General features: G+C 59.5%; 1 protein-coding gene across 2 annotated transcripts; it reads right to left on the bottom strand.

Moving 5' to 3' along the window:
* Nucleotides 1-5,596: 5,596 nt before the first annotated feature.
* On the bottom strand, nucleotides 5,597-16,016 carry TLE5 (TLE family member 5, transcriptional modulator). Of its 2 annotated transcripts, none has more exons than XM_054174895.1 (7): nucleotides 15,766-16,016; nucleotides 15,214-15,311; nucleotides 13,609-13,672; nucleotides 10,530-10,574; nucleotides 8,782-8,844; nucleotides 6,759-6,833; nucleotides 5,597-5,844 (listed from the first exon to the last, which is right to left on the bottom strand). In XM_054174895.1, exons 1-7 carry the CDS (start codon nucleotides 15,790-15,792, stop codon nucleotides 5,626-5,628), a joined length of 591 nt encoding a protein of 196 aa, XP_054030870.1. In that variant the 5' UTR covers nucleotides 15,793-16,016; the 3' UTR covers nucleotides 5,597-5,625. The 2 variants fall into 2 exon arrangements, with proteins under 2 accessions (XP_054030870.1, XP_054030869.1); XM_054174894.1 differs by having other exon boundaries at nucleotides 5,597-5,847; nucleotides 15,766-16,012.
* Between the last annotated feature and the right edge of the window lie 226 nt (nucleotides 16,017-16,242).

Genomic DNA, 16,242 nt, shown 5'->3' with positions numbered 1-16,242 from the left:
CCATAGGTCCCCATCCTCCCTCCATCCCTCCATCCCTCCTCCCCCTCTTCCCCCCACGTTCTGGGTCCTGCTTTTTGAAGCCACACATCCCCCAAGGCAAACCACACTCAGGAGGTTGGGGATCTCTCCTGCCCTGCTCAAGCAGGACCCCACTGAAGGCTGCAGCCCTGGTGAGCATCCACCTGCAAGCCCTGCTCCGTGCCAGGGGACACCCGGCCAAGGACACCTCCCCAGCGAGAGGGCTGGGAGGGGAGGGGGGGGGACGCCACGGAGGAGATGTGGGAGCCCTTAAGAGCACCCCCCAGCAGCTGCCAGGCTGCTCTCTGGGCGCTGCCTTCGATCTGTGCTCTGGCTCCTGCTTTGCACTTACCGGCTCTGAGTGGTTTTTAATTATTGATGCCTCTTTTAGCTTTTATCTGGGGCTCGCCGCAGCCAGGAAGGCTTTGGCGTTCCTGCATTAGTGATGAATTGGGAAGGAGGCCCTGCTCCGCCGGGCTGCAAAGCACTCCTGGCTCGCAGGCTGTGCCATTGTTTCAGGCAGAGCTGAGCTGAAAAACGAGGAGGGTGGGAGCGGGAGGCGGGGGTGGGAGGGGGTGGGATGTGGTGGAAGCGATTCCTGCTGTTGCCACAGCGGCGGCAGGGGAAGGAGCTGAGGGGGATGGACTGAGAGTCAGCCCCCGGCTGTGGAAATCCTCTTTCACAGGTCGCCCACTGGTGGGGTCGTGAGGCCCCATCCCCGGAGACAATCAAGGTCAAGCTTAATGGGGCTCTGAGCAACCTGATCCGGTTGGAGATGTCCCTGCTGATTGCTGGGGGGGTGGGGGGGAAGGGGGCTGCACAAGATGACCTTGGAGGGTCTCTTCCAAGCCCGTGCATTCTGTGAGTCACCCAGTGAGAAGCTGGCACCTGCTCACCTCGTGGAGCTGCTTTATGATCCCCTGCAGTGCCAGGCAGGTGGAAGGGGAGCAGAGGTGGGGGAACAGCACAGGTTTGCCCTGGCAGCTGCCAGCAAGGGGTCGACGTGTAGACCCAGGCTAAGCACTGTGCTGCTCTGTGGTCAGGGCATGAGCCACTGACAGACAGGGGCCTGCCCCTGCCTCCCCACACTCCCCATCCCCTGTAGCCAAAGCCCTTTGGACAGCAGGGCAGTGCCTGTCGCTAGGTTGCTCTCCATCCCCCTTTAACCAGCCAGGGCTTTGCCATTTGCCCCCTCCCCAAGGATCTCAGTCTCAGGAGAGCTGGGGTCTGAGCCTGGCTGCCTGCCTCCCTCTCCCACCCTTGCATCATGACCTCTCATCCACAAAGAGAAAAGGTTTCTCTGCCAGGGGCCAGCTTTAAACCATCCTTGAGCAGCAGAGCTTTGGAGGCCCCATGTCACCTGCTTCTCACAAGCATCTGAGCCTCTTCTGCTGGGGCAGGAGCGAGCCTCTCAGCTTCAGTCATGGGAGAGCTTACATGGAAGGAAAAGCTGTTTCCTCAAGTCTGCAGCTACTGGGAGAGTCATGAGGGAGGGAGTTTTAACCCTTTTCTTGCTGCTGGTGCGAGTTAGATCTGCAGATTTGCTTAGGCAGTTGGATTTGTGCCCTGCAGAGAGGCAGAAGCAAACCCAGTGGTTGCAAACAGGGCCAGGCTGGGAAGCAGAGGGAACCACAGCCCTGCTGGTCTGTGGGATGGGATATCAGGATGCCTCCCACCACCCAGAGAAACACTTTGGGTGCAAAGCCAGCAGTGCTTCAGGGATGGGTCATCAGGGGAAGCAGGAGTGAAGCACGAGGTTCAGTTTAATACCTGCTGGGAGCTGCAGGAGATTTGGAGAGCCCCAAAAGCTCTGTCTTTATATTTACAGTGGGTTAGCCTCCTGCAGAGAGCAAGAAGCTCTTCCCCAGGAGGGTGGTGAGAGACTGGCACAGGTTGCCCAGGGAGGTGGTGGAAGCCTCATGCCTGGAGGTGTTTGCAGCCAGGCTGGAGGTGGCTGTGAGCAACCTGCTCTGGTGTGAGGTGTCCCTGCCCACGGCAGGGGGGGGTTGGGACTGGCTGAGCCTTGAGGTCCCTTCCAATTCTATGATTCTATGATGTAGCCACAGCCCAGTCAGGAGCAGCTCCCTGGCCCCTGCCTGCTGGCAGCCAGAGATGCTCAGCCAGCAGCCCTGCGGTTTGTTCGACCCTTTGCCCACTGAACTGAGGCTGCTAATTAGCTCTAACAACAGGAACGTCTGTTCCTCTGAAACCACCAGCCTGCAAACACCCCGCACCGATTTTCTCCTAAATCCTCCTCCCTTTGCACATCCATCAGGAATAACATCCACTTACCGTGCTCCCTACCCCCGGGGCTGAGGTTGAACCAGTGACCCCGAGGTGAAAGCGCTTGAAAAGCTCCAGCCCTCCCCGCAGCCACCTCCCTGCTCCCAGCGGGGTTTGCAGCAGCAGCAGCGCTTGCAGAGCCGACAGAGAGATGGTTTGAAGCCGCTGTCGCATGGCAGCAGCCCCAGCCCGGCGCTCTGCCGGTCTCTCACATCACAACCTGGCTTGGGCTCAGCTGTGCTGAAGCCCTCGGAGCAGCGGCGAGACCCTGGGCTAAGGCTGATGCCAGCAGCAGGGTTTCTGCCAGCTCCTGACCCACAGACCCTGGGCAGTGCTGAGGGGGTTACAGCTCTGAGGTTTGTCTTGTCCCAGGGCTCTGCGGCTCCCAAGGATGCCAAGACCCCAAGATCTCAAGGGGGGAACCTCAGAGCAGCCTTCCAGTACCTGGAGGGGCTCCAGGAGAGCTGGGGAGGGACTTTTGACAAGGGACAATGGCTTTGAGCTGGAGGAGGGGAGGTTGAGAATGGAGAGGAGGAAGAAATTCTTTCCAGTGAGGGGGGGGGAGAGCCTGGCAGAGGCTGCTCAGGGGGGCTGTAGATGTCCTCTCCCTGGAGGTGTTGAAGACCAGGCTGGATGAGGCCTTGAGCAACCAGCCCAGCTGTCCCTGCCCATGGCAGGAGGGTTGGAACTGGATGATCCTGAAGGTCTTTTCCAAGCCAAACCATTCCATGAGCCTATGAGCCCTGCCCTCACCTCTGTGCCCTGCCTCTGGCACAGAGCAGCCAAGCAGCTAGCACTGGTGGCTGCTTCCCAAAGCGCAGGGCCTGGCTGCATCAGGAGTGTTGGGCCCTGCATGAGGCTCCCAGTTTGGCAGGGGACAGGGCTGAGACCCCCCCCAGACAGCCCTGCAAGCGTCCCAGCCAGCAGCCAGCGTTCACAGATGACCCCCAGAGCTTTTGCTTCTCTGCAGTCTCCCCGGGGATCCCTCCCAGGGGCAGCCAGGGGCACAGCAAAGTCCTCCAACACAGCCTCCCTCCCAGGGGAAGGAAATCTTTCTCACTCCAGGTGGCCTGGAAGATACAGAGAAGATGTTATCAGGGCAGAGCAGGCTCTCTGAAGCCAGAGGACAGCTCTAATTGTCGAGAGCCAATTCCATTACAGCAATCTCAGCCCCAGGGCAACACAGGGTGGATTTTCCAGAGGGGCTGAGCGCCACAGGAGCAGCTTCTCCTTTTCACCCACAGGAAAAAGGAATGGTGCACACGCAGAGCAGAGCTGCAGCAGCCCACAGGGACCATTCCCTCGTGTTCCCAAACCGCTCCTGGCTTCAGCAGGGAGCCAACAGCCCTCCGTGGCACTTTGCCTCCTCAGTTTTCACTCCAGAGAGCTTCCAGGTCCCTTGCACCACCACCTGCTTTTGCCTTACTCTGAGGTTTGTTTTGGCTCTGCCCAGGCATTGCTCCTTGCCCTGGCTCCAGCAGACTCCAGCTAAAGCTCCAGCGTGGGCACAGAGCTCCCAAAGGATGCCTGTGGGAGGGATGGCATCCCACAGTGGGATGTGGGCAACAAAGATGGTCCTAGGTCTGGCAGGAGAGGGGAGGGGAGGGGAGGAGAAGGGGGGGCAAGAGGAGGGGAGGAAAGGGGAGGAGAAGGGGGGGCAAGAGCAGGGGAGGGGAGGGGAGGAGGAGAAGGGGGGGCAAGAGCAGGGGAGGGGAGGGGAGGAGAGGAGAAGGGGGGGCAAGAGCAGGAGAGGGGAGGGGAGGAGGAGAAGGGGGGGCAAGAGCAGGAGAGAGGCCAGAACCAGAGATGCCAACCTGAACCTCCTTCCTGCCCTCACAGAGGAACCTCCAAGAGAGAGGCTCCCCAGGAAGGAAGGGCAGCAGGTAAGGCAGGGACTGCTCCGGGGGCGCTCCCGGCAGCCCTTCCAGCCCTCTCCACAGCGGAGCTCCGCTTCCTCCTAGCGACCAGGGAGAGCCTAGGGGGCGGGCGGGCAGGGGAGGAAGGCAAGCACTTGAAACTCAACCCCGAGGGCGCCACAGAGAGAAAGAGAGAGAGAGAGAGAGCAGGCAGCGACTCGGGGAGGTGTTTTTTAACCAACCTTCTTATTTCTTTATTTGAAAGGCACAGCTTGTACGTCCTCGATACAGCATTTTCACTTCCTCTTCTGCTTAGGTCAAAGTGATTAAAACACAAAAAGCAAAAACCAAGATCTTTCTAAAGGACTATATACAAACACCAGATGATGAGTTTATTCCTTTGTTGTTGTTGTTCCTTTTTTCCCCCCCCCCCCCCCCCCCTGCTTTTTTTTGTCTGCTTCGTTTGGTTTTCAGAAGACACGCTAGCGCACGGAGATAAGAACAGAGAAAGCTGCTGTATCCTCTACACTGGGAAGGAAGGGAGCAGGGATGCATGGAGGGCACCAGGAAAGGCTCTGGGGGGGAGGTCTGCCTGCTCCCCACCCCTTACCCAAGCAACCCCCCCCCCCCCAAAAAGCTATGCCAAAGTAAGGGGGGAGCGGGTGGCGGAGGCTTCCCCACCGCCGCCTCCAGCCCGAAGCCAAGGAGCAGCTGAAGACAACCCCCCTGGCGTGGTGCTAGGGGGACTGGGCAAGAACAGATACATGCAGAAGAAGAGCAAGGTGCCAGCCTGGTATTAGTGCAGGAGGAAGGAGGGGGAGAGGGGCACAGAAAAAAAGGGGGAGAGGGCCGGGGAGGGGGATGCGAGGAGAGATCGAGAGCGCTGGGGGAGGGAGGAGATGGTCTCAGGGCAGGGATCCCAGCAGGGAGTTGTGCAGAAACCCCAGGGGCAGCTTTAAATACCAAGGGGAGCAGCGGGCAGAGGGGAGCCCCATGGCACTGAGGAGCTGGGACAGGCAGGGGGTGGGGGAAGGGAGGGGCAAGCAGCCCCAGAGCCCCCCCCCCCCAACCCCCACCCCGTGCCAGGCTGTGGCTTGGCTCAGTGAGGGAGCAGGGCCAGGGGAGCCAGGCTGGGCACAGGGAGAGAGCACAATCGGCCACACGGTCACTGCTATGGCGCTCACATCACTGCACAGCAGCCTGCCCCGGGGTGCTGGGGGCAGGAGGGGTGGGGGGGAGGAGGGGGCAGTGGGGGGCATCCCCCAGGCACTGCTGCCCATGGGAACAAGCCTGGCAAGCTGCCACCAAACCCCAGCCCCCCTGCAACGAGAGAGAGAGAGAGAGAGAGAGACTGCATCTTGCATTAACCAGCGACACCCTCCCCACCACCACCACCACCACCCACCCCCCAAAAAGCCAGCCAGCCCCCTCCCCCCTCCCCCAACCAACCCCAGCCCCTCCATCCACTTTAATCTGATTTCTCCCCATCATCATCTTGGTGAGCATCCCCATCGTGGCCGTTCTTGTCCTCCTTGGAGAGGTGAGCCTGGGAGCCCAGGGCCGAGAGCGAGAGGAGCCCGGAGCCGGCGCTGACCGCGGGGAGGGAGGGGGGCTGCAGGCCCACGGGGAGAGGAGTCAGAGGCAGGGCAAGGGCTTGGAGCTGTGACAGTTGGTGAGCTTGAAGCTGCTGCTGTAGAGAACGATGGACAGACAGGAAGACAAGAGAGGGATATTGTCATTTGGAGTGCACTTGGGATTTCCCTCCCACCACCAACCCCCTCTTCCCCTAACCCTGGGCTGCCCACGCAGGTCATGCCCAGTGGCCAAGTTTAAATCAGGGGCCTGGAGAGCAACACAGCCTTGGGGCAAAGGGGGGCAAAGAGATTGGAGAGTTCTTAGGCTGTGGCAGCCTCAAAGGAAGGCTCAACAGCGTGGTGCCAGCACCACACACAGCCCCAAGCCCGCAGGACATCTGGCCTCAGACTCCAGCATGCTCCAAAGGTTGCAGTTAAAGCCCTCTTGACCTTGACCACGAGCAGATGGTGTTTTCCTGTCAAGGAGCTGCTGCAGCTCCTGCTCAAAACCAAAGCTCCTCTCCTTGCACCCTGCTGGGATGGAGCAGGGGTCCTGCAACCCCGTGCCCAGATGGCAAGTCTGGGCAACACCAGTCCCATGCCAGCAGGGCCAGCCCAGCAGCCAGCTTCATCCCAGGGGGGCGGCTCCCAGTACACAAGGGCACAACCCCAGGCCATGGCTGTGCTGCCCAGCCAAAGGCAGGGACTTTGGAGGGTGTCAGGGAGTGATAGGACTGGGGAGGGATGGAACAAAACTAGAAATGGGCAGACTGAGATTGGATGTGAGGGAGAGGTTGTTCCCCAGGAGGGTGGTGAGAGCCTGGCACAGGCTGCCCAGGGAGGTGGTGGCAGCCTCATCCCTGGAGGTTTCGAAGGCCAGGCTGGAGGTGGCTGTGGGCAACCTGCTGTAGTGTGAGGTGCCCATGGCAGGGGGGGATGGAACTGGCTGAGCCTTGAGGTCCCTTCCAACCCTGCCAAGTCTCTGATCCCCATCCCTCCAAACCCAAACTAAACCTGCACCACGTACACGGATGATGGAGTTCAGTTCTGGCGCCGTGACCTGCTTGGCTCTCTCGATGGCTCCCAGCACTTGCTGCTGATGCTGGACAGAGAAATTCAGGGTCACTTCTGGTAGCACAGGGAAAGGGAACAGGGATTTCCCCCCTCCCCCCACCAAGCTGTCCCAGCTGCTAGCACTACAGTGTCCAGACACAGGCTGCTGGCTGAAGCCCACGGCAGGAGACCCCCTGTGTGCACTTCCACTCGTGACAAGGACCTCACAGCACTGAGGCTCCACAGCAGTGAGCAGCAAGCCCAGAGGTCTCCTTCCAGTTTCTCACCACAGGCTTAAGCAAGTCCTCTCTTACTCCCTCTTCCTTCTCCCACTCTGCCCAGGCCCAGCAACCCTCAGCCAGAAAGGCTCTGAGGTGATTTCCCTGCCTCCCCCTCCCCAGACCTGACACAACAGGAAACACTTTCCCCCAAACTAAACAGAGCCTAAACCAACCAAATCAGAAGCTCCCTGGGAAGTTCCCTATTCCTTGGGCCACATCCCAGGTCCCAACTGCTGCAGCAGCAGCAACAGCAGCTGGGAGATGCTGCTGTGGAAGAGCCCAGCCCAGCTGCTTCAAAGACAGGCAGGGAAAAGGCAGCTGGGCCACAGCTTTAAGAACAAGGAAGGACAACTGTGCTTGGTCCTCTGAGAGCAGAAGGTCTCTGCTGGGCCTGACCACTGCACCCCCAGCAATTGGCTATTTCTTTCCATCTTGGCAGCAGAACAGGGCTGGGGAGCAGGGAGGGGGGAAGGGGATGCATTAAGATACAAAAGTGGCTTAGTTATTAGGCAGCTCTGATCTGATCTACTCAGCAAAGCACTTTGTCCCCCCCCCAGGAACAGGTGGTGGTGGTGGGGAAATCCCACCACAACTCACAGCTTGTCCCTCAGCCCCACAGCTGACCCAAACCCAAAGCCCCACAGCCTCCATCCCCAGAGCTGGCCATGAGAGCAGCCACAGAGTTCAGCCCCTGTGGGGCTGTGTTGGGGAGATGGACAAACACAGCACCAGAGGTGCTTCACCCTCCTCCTGCCTGGGGCAGCAGCTCCCAAGCTCTCCCAATTGATTTCTCAGGGGAGTGTGGGAGGAGCCAATCAGCTAATTAATGAGGCAGAGGAACCAGATCTCAAGGAGGAGCCATACGGAGGTATTTTTTTAACTGCCCCCCCTCTCCCTTCCCCCAGCTAGCTGCCTGTGCAGAAGTGGCTGATGACTCAGGAACCACAGGCAGGAGAACAGAGCCCAGCTTTGTCCACTGCTGCCAAGGAAGGGGCTGAGTGGGCACATTCACCCCCACACAGTGCCTGGGGGGACTGCTCCAAGGCCTCCAGGCCAAATTTGTCCTGAAGGGCTGAGCCCCAGGCAGGGGCCAGGAAAAAGCATGAGGCTCCCCAGAGCAGAGGTGAGAGGCTGCCCAAGTGGGGAGGCTTGTGGTGCCTCACTGCCCCTCCACTGCTCCCCTGAGCCAGAGCTCAGACCAAGCCCTGGTGAGGCCTCATCTGGAGCACTGTGTCCAGTTCTGGCCTCCCTGGTTCAAGGGGCTTGCTGGAGAGGGGACAGCAAAGGGCTACAAAAGGTGCTGAGGGCAGTGGAACATCTCCCTTGTGAGGAATGGCTGAGAGAATTGGGAGGGGAAAAAGAAGAGAGTCCAGAAAAGAGAGGACTGAGGAGGATCTCATCAGTGCTGCTCAGTAGCTGAAGGCTGGGAGTCAGGATGGGACCAGTCTCCTGTCACTGGTGCCCAGTGACAGGACAGGGGGCAATGGGCACCACCTTGAACCCAGGAGGTTCCACCTGAACATGAGGAGGGTGATGGAAGACTGGAGCAGGCTGTCCAGAGAGGTGATGGAGTCTCCACCTCTGGAGACATTCAAACCCTGCTTGGATGTGCTCCTGTGTGACCTCCTCTGGGTGAACCTGCCTGGGAAGAGGGGCTGGGCTCTTACCTCCAGGGGTCCCTTCCAACCCCTAGCACTCAGTGATTGTGTGACTCACCTCTTGAGAAAGGTAGGGCAGAACCTGTGCACAAATCCCATTTAGCCTCTTGACGATTTCAGCCTGCAAGGATGTGAAGAATGCAGAGGAAAGGCAGCAGGTCTGACCACCCTCAGCACCACCTGCCCCATCTTCCCCTTCCCCAGGCACAGCCCAAGCACCCAAATGGGACCTGAGCAAACACCCCAACCCCCCCAAAGATGCTGGCAGTGTCCTGGGGCCACGGAGAGGCCACCCCCAATGATTAAGTAAATCACTGCTGCTGACTGCAAAGAGAAGCTCTCAACATTCCCTTCCCTCTCTGGCTCCCTGATACTCACTCAACAAACTGGGAGCAGCCAGAGAAGAAGCTTTAGGACAGACCCAGGTGGGGATGTGTTGAATGACACTGGGCATGCAGACACAGAGGGACACACCTGCTGCCTCTGCTCACCCCCCCTGGCACTCCCCCTCCCCAAAGGCAAATGTTTGCTCACTGGCAGCCTGCCCTGTGGCCCAGATGCAGGACTGGAGCCACTCAGGAACTGAGAAGCTTCTTCACTGTCAGGGTGGTGAGACACTGGAATAGGTTGTGCAGAGAGGCTGGGGCTGCCCCCTCCCTGGAGCTGTTCAAAGCCAGGCTGGATGAGGCCTTGAGCAACCTGGGCTGGTGGGAGGTGTCCCTGCCCATGGCAGGGGGGATGAAATTAGAGGACCTTTGAGGTTCCTTCCTAGCCAAAGCAGCCTCTGATTCACAAGCAGGTGGCACACTTGGGGCTGTTAAATGCTTTCCTACTGGCAAAGCCCTTGGCAAACCACTGTCCACAGAGCCAAGGGGTTTAGGCACCAGCCAAAACTCACCAAGAGGGCTCCACCAGCACCAGAGGGGAGCAGACTACACTGGGAGACAGATGATGGGGCAGCAGTGGTGACTCATGGCTCAGAGCCTTTAGCAAGATGCCAGTTCACCCAGCAAAGCCACTCTCAAGGGCTTCCCACGGGTGATGGGATGGGAGGCACCAAGTGCCTTTGTGAGGAGCAGAGCTGTGCTAGGAAGTGTTTTAACTGAGCCCCAACAGAAGTGACTTTGTGGCTGGAAGCTGAAGCCAGCTAGTCAGGCTCAGAGGAGGCTCATGGTGTTAACAGCATGGGTAATTAGCCACTGGGGATAATTAACAGCTGCCAGTGAGGGTAATGAACAAAGTTATCCAGGCTGCAGCACAGCCTCCATCACAAGGAGGCTTTCTTAGAAGGTCTGCCACCACCTCATCACAGCCCAGAAGTTCTGGCCTGACTGCAGCAGGAGCCTGGAGGGGAACCAGAAGTGTTTGACATATTAGGGTGACCACAACAAAGCCTTCCTGGGCACCAGGGAAGGTTGCAGAGCCAGGAACCCACCCAGAGCCTGAAAGGAGGGTGGGAGAGACCTGGGGGTCATCTCCTGCCCTCCACCCTGTGCTTGCATCTGCTGACTAACTCAGAGCTGCAGCTCCAGACCCTGCCTGCACTGTCTTGTCCAGGGCTTAACTACCTCTTCAGGCCCTGGGGGAGAACCAGAGAGTGCCCAGAGCCTGGGGTGGGAGCCCCCAGCCCAGCACCACGTTCCTGAGAGCTTGGGGGTCCCTGCATTTCGAAGGCAGCTCTGACATTTGACAGGCTCATGGCATTTCTAGCTGCTGAAATGCCACTGAAGTGACAAAGAGGACAAAGCCCAGCAGCCAACCCTCCCTCCTCAGGAATTAGAGCCCTTGGAAATGCCTCCACCCTACCTGTTTGTGCATTTCAATATTCAGCCCGTAGGACATCTCATAGTACTGCAGAGGGGGAGAGAAAAAGCACACACAGAAAGGGACATTTTAAGTCAGATCTCCAGCAGGGTAAAGCAGCTCCATGCAGCTTTCCTACCAAGGTCTTCTGCAAAGGCTGGAAGGAGAGAGGAGAGCAGCCCCAGGACACAAAGGCAAACAGACAGAGACTCGACTCCAGGTCTAAAGCAGAAGTGCTGAGTCCAGGCACTGCCTGCCCCATCCTGCTTCAGCCTCACACTGCTGCAGATGGGAGACCTGGGAACCTGCCAGCTGGGCCCTATGCAACACCCCTCACAGCCACCTTTCAGCAGCCTGCACCAAGGTGAGAGTGAGTGATGCTGCTTCAAACCTGGACAAAGGGCTCAGGGCTCCACAGACTTCCATTAGCCACAGCCAAAAGAGAGGCAGCCTGACCCTAACCAGCTCTGCCTGGCCAACATCCCACGGCCCACGTGGCTGCCCCAGCAGCAAATGGAAGAGATCACAACTGGGCTTCATCTAGCCAGTAACACATCCAGCTGCACACAGCTCCAGCTGTTTGGGGAGAAGCTGTGTGGAAAAAACCCAAACCCTCCCAGAAAAACCACCCAGAAAAATCCCTGCACAGCAGCAACAGGCAGCTCCAGAGCAATCTGTTGGCAGGAGAAGCTAATTCCTGACCCCTGGAAGAAGCTGGTTTAAGGCTTGATATTTGAGAGTTTAGAAATCTCCTCCTGCAGCTTGCAGGCTGCAATCCTGAGCCTTCCAAAGGGGAAGGGGGAAAAAACCAAACAAAAATCCACATCTGTGCTGAGTTAATGCAAGGAGAGGATCTCTGGCACGCTGGAACTGAGTGAGGAGCACCCAGCTCGCTCTCACCATGATCTCAGTCTGCTCTGCCACCACTGCTGGGCAGCTTGCAGGCTGCAATCCTGATTCTTCCACAGGGAAAGAAGAGCTCTGGCTGAGGAGCACCCAGTTGGCTCTCACCATGATCCCTGTCTGCTCTGCCACCACTGCTGGGCAGCTTGCAGGCTGCAATCCTGATTCTTCCACAGGGAAAGAAGATCTCTGGCTGAGGAGCACCCAGTTGGCTCTCACCATGATCTCAGTCTGCTCTGCCACCACTGCTGGGCAGCTTGCAGGCTGCAATCCTGATTCTTCCACAGGGAAAGGGGAAAAACCAAACAAAAATCCCCATCTGTGCTGAGTTAATGCAAAGACAAGATCCTTGGCATCCTGGTACCAATGCCACACAGCTGAGGAGCACCCAGCTCGCTCTCACCATGATCTCAGTCTGCTCTGCCACCACTGCTGGGCAGCTTGCAGGCTGCAATCCTGATTCTTCCAAAGGGGAAAGGGAAAGACCAAACAAAAATCCCCATCTGTGCTGAGTAAATGCAAGGAGAGGATCTCTGGCATTCTGGAACTGGCTGAGGAGCACCCAGCTCACTCTCACCATGCTCTCAGTCTGCTCTGCCACCACTGCTGGCTCTCCAAGCTTCTTTGCATTCAGAAGCCTGAGCAGGAAGCAGAAGCCTGACCCCCAAGCTGCTTAATTGTGACTTATTAAAAAAAAAAAAACCCCACACCAGAAAGAGAGAGCAGCTGGAGCAGTGCTGCACATTCACAGCAGCCCTCCTCTGTGCTCCCCCTGCCTGCGTGCCGCGGGTGGGGAGCCACAGCAGCTCTGCGCGCCTCCGGCTCAGCCAACGCAGGAGCTGCTGCGCCTGCCGAGCCCGGGAGTGCTGCACAGCAAGCAGTAGCCCTTCCCCTCTGCTGATGGAACCAGAATCAATTCTGGAGGCTGTCAGCATCAAGGGGAAAAATAAAAATCAATCAATCAATCAATCAATCAAAGCAGCCAACAAACCAAACACAACAACAAAAACCAGACCCCAAAGCAAACATCTCTCAGCCACACCTGGAGCTGAGAGTCTGCAAGCCGGCTGCAAGGCTCAGGAAGCACAACGGGAGCAGCCTTCCCCGTTAATAGGCAAGGAAAGCAAGTGGCCTCCTTGTCACCAGCCACCCCCTTGCTTCCCAAGGCCTTGGAGTCTAAGCACACCAGGCAGTGGAGTGGCCAGCTCCCTTATTTCTGGTTTTCAAGTCCTCACTCTGCTCTGTATTCATTCCTACATCTTATCTCTCCCTTTCCAGGGCAGGTGCAGCAGCAGCTGCAGCTGGCAAGAAGGCTCCAGCTTCGTCTTCATGGAAGGTATCACAACCTAACTGTTATCTCCTTGATAGGAAAGGAAGAGATCACAGCCCTGCCTGGCATCCCTGCCTGGCATCCCTCCCCTCTGCTCCAAGGGCTCTTTCCAGGCGTGGGAAGAGAGAGGCATCACCTGGCAGGCAAACCACCAGGCTGCCTCCAAGAACATGGCTGTTCCCTGGCAGATTTCTCTCTCCTGAGCCACAGCTAAGCCTGCTGCTCACGTGTGGCACCACTGCTCATGCCTTCACCAGGCTCTGCTCCGAGGTCTGCACACTTTGTGCCGGGACACAGGCACCGGCAAGACGTGCCAGCACTCAGCACCAGGGCTGTGCAAGGCTGCTGGGGTCACAGGAAGGTGCAGAGGGTTCAGCTCTCGCACAGCAGCAGGTTTCTGCTTCCACTCCCACCAGCCCTGGGGGATTTTGCAGCTTCATGGCTCCTCAGAGCACAGCTTTGCCTTTCGCTGGCCAGGACTCTCCCCCAGACACCTGCACACCAGCCCCTCGCAGCTCTTTCTTGGGTGCATAAGAGCTGTCCCTTCCCCCAGGGCACAGCAGTGGTCAAGCAGTGGCAAATTCAAGGACCCCATCCCCAACCCATTCAGCAGTCAGCCCTGTGCCCACCAGCTCTCTATGCCCAGCAGTTCACTGCTGCTTTCCCCAGGCTACTGCATGCAGACAACACAAACCAGGGAGAAAAAAAACCCAACAACATCAAAAGCACCGTTTTCAACAAAACCAATGCCAGCCCTGCCCAGAGACCTGCTGCTTCACAGGGCACCTGCTGACTGGAGTCCCCACCACTGCCACCCACATGCTCTGGGCTGCCAGGACCCATCCTTACCATGACGTAGTGACGCTGCATCTCCGATTTCTCACTGGCTAGTTTGTCACATTCCAACTTCAAGCTGAAAAGCCAGAAAACAGTAAGGGGGGGGGTGGGGAAACCCCAAACAAACCAACCCAACAAAAAAAACCCCAGCTCAAACCCCCCAAACAGGAGGTGAGAGAATCGATCTCCACACAGCAGCTGCTGCCTTGCACAGCTCCGTCCTGGTTTCTCGGCACCTCCGTCCGGGCTCGGAGGGGCGGCTTGGAGCTGGGCCACGCTGCTGTGCTTGGCACGGTGGTGACCACAGCAGAGCCCAATCCCCACCTTCCCAGCTGGAGTTCCCACCAAGCAAGCATTCCAGAGAAGAGGCACAGGGCCATGCTCCAGCTGGAGGACACTGAGCTGGCAAATCCCTCTCGGTGGGAAGCAGAAAGCAGAGGTGGCCGCTCGGGGAGGGCTTTGCCTTCCCTCAACTGCATGCTGGGGGCTGGCTGCTAAGCATGGACCTCGCTGCAGCACTCCAGGGATGCTCCAACACAACTTCAAAGCCAGATCCATTTCTGGAGGGTGATGGTGGCAGAGGGGGAGGCCCAAGTGCTGCACATCCCTCCAGAAGAGATTCTTTTTTTTTTTTGGTGGGTGTGTTTTTTGGTTGGCTTTTTTCCCCCCCCCCCTTCTTTCCCCTCAGTTCTTCACACCCTTCAGAGAAAGTGCTGCTGCTCCCAGTGTTTTATGAGACTCCAACTCACCAGCCCAGCAACTCCAGCCAGCATGTGCTGTGGTTTTAGGTTTCAAACAAGAAACAGCTTCACCTACATAAAACCTGCTCCTTCTTGAGCAGATTAAGTCCAGGGGGTGGAGTGTGGTGGTGGTGGGGAATAGCCTCCCTTCCAGCAGGCATGTTTCCTAAGCTGCCCTCCTCACTTGCTGGCAATGCCCAGACAGAGGGAATACCAGGAAACAGCTATTTCCCAGCAGCTTTTCTGCCTGCTCCTGCCAGCTCTGCCCAGCAGAGCCCAGGCTGGGGGAAAAGCAGGCAGGGAAGCTGCACCCAGGCACAACTGGCAGCTCGCAGCCTGCCAGGCTGTAAGCAGAGGGCATCACCCAGCTGCATTTAACCCCACAGCTTCACGTTTCCCTTTCACATGCACACAGAGGCAGCACATCACAAGCCAGCCTGCAGGTCAGCAGATGCATCTCCACACACACATCCCCCCAAGAGAGGAGTGGAAGCTTTTGGACTGAAGTGCTCCCTGCAGCACTGGCCGGCCAAGAACGGCAGCCAGCAAGAACAACCAAGGAAAACTCCCAACAAGAGGCAGGAGGCCTGGCAAAAGGCTCTGCACGCTGCTGGCCGAGCAGTGCTCAGAGGAAAGACCTTGGCTGGAGAAGGAAGATGAACGTTCTGCTCGCTGGGCTCCCGAGGGGACGCGGCTAATCCTGTGCTTTAAGTCCTTCTCTGGCCAAAGGTGACCAAAGTTAAGTGACCAGGGTGTTCCCAGCCGGCGAGCGAAGCAAGGAAGGAGAACCAGAGCGATTCCTTCGCGTCGTGCTACCACCGGGCAGGCCAGCGGAGGCTGCGGGGCAGCCCCGGGCGGCCCCCCCGGGGACACGTACCTGTGGTACTGGGCCTGCAGCAGCTGGAACTCGTCCTTGATGCGGTCGCAGGAGTCAGAGGTCGTGAACTTCAGCTGCTGCGGCAGGTGAGAGGAGCCCTAGAACGAGAGAAGGCAGCGCTGGGCGCAGGACAAGCAGCCCTCCCTTCACCCCGGTTCCGGCCCCGGGCCCGCCCCGCTGCCGCTGCTCTCGCCCCGGGGCTCAGCCCCCGCAAGGGAGCCCAGGCTCGGCGGCTGGAGGCCCAGGACGCGCCCAAGGTCACCCGTGGGGCCCTTCCCCGGGCGCTGCTTCCAATCCCCACCGCCCCTCGGTAACGGCCGGGGCGCTTCGGCCGCGGCGGGGCCCGGAGATCCCCGGCCGGGGCGGCGGGGCGCGGAGATCTCCGCCCTCTCGCTTGTCGGCGGCGGGAGGCGCTCGGGCACCTCGGCCTCTCCAGCGCCGCCACCGGGAGGGCCGGGCGGCCCCCCCGCCGCGGGCCAGCCCGCGGACCCCCCGCCGTCCCCCGGTGCCGTGCACCAGCCCCGCCCCGCGGCCGCCGCGGCCGCGCCGTACCGAGTGCCGGCTTTGTGGAAACATCATGTCAAGCTGCGGCTCGGTCCCCGCACGGAGCGGCCCGGTGCTGCTGCTGGTGGTGCCGCCGCCTGCTCCTGCTGCTGCTCCCGAGCCCGCCGCGGCTCCCCGCACCGCCGCCTTTGTCCGCACCGGGCCCGCCCGGCCGCCCCCGGGCCCGCGGCCGCCCCGCCTCGGCCGCGCCGCTCGCCCCGCTCCGCTCCCGCCGCCGGCGCCTATTGTCTAATGGCGGCTGCGGCTCCGGCTCCGTCCTGCGGCTGCTCGGCACCACCTGCCGCCGCCGCCGCCTCCCCGGGCCGGGCGGGCCCACGGCCGCTCCCGCCCCCGCCGGTCCCCGCCCCCGCCGCGCAGTGCCGGCGGCCGCGGGCACCGGCCGGGGCTGCAGGCTGCGAGCGGTGCGGGAGCTGAGCGGTGTTTGGGCCGTGCCCGGTGCGCCGGGCTGAGACCTTCGCGCCGCCG

The sequence above is a fragment of the Dryobates pubescens genome, chromosome 31, assembly GCF_014839835.1.
Source record: "Dryobates pubescens isolate bDryPub1 chromosome 31, bDryPub1.pri, whole genome shotgun sequence".
NCBI classification, from domain to species: domain Eukaryota; kingdom Metazoa; phylum Chordata; class Aves; order Piciformes; family Picidae; genus Dryobates; species Dryobates pubescens.
The sequence above is the reverse complement of the archived record's forward strand: the minus strand, read 5'-3'. Positions and strand labels throughout refer to the sequence as shown.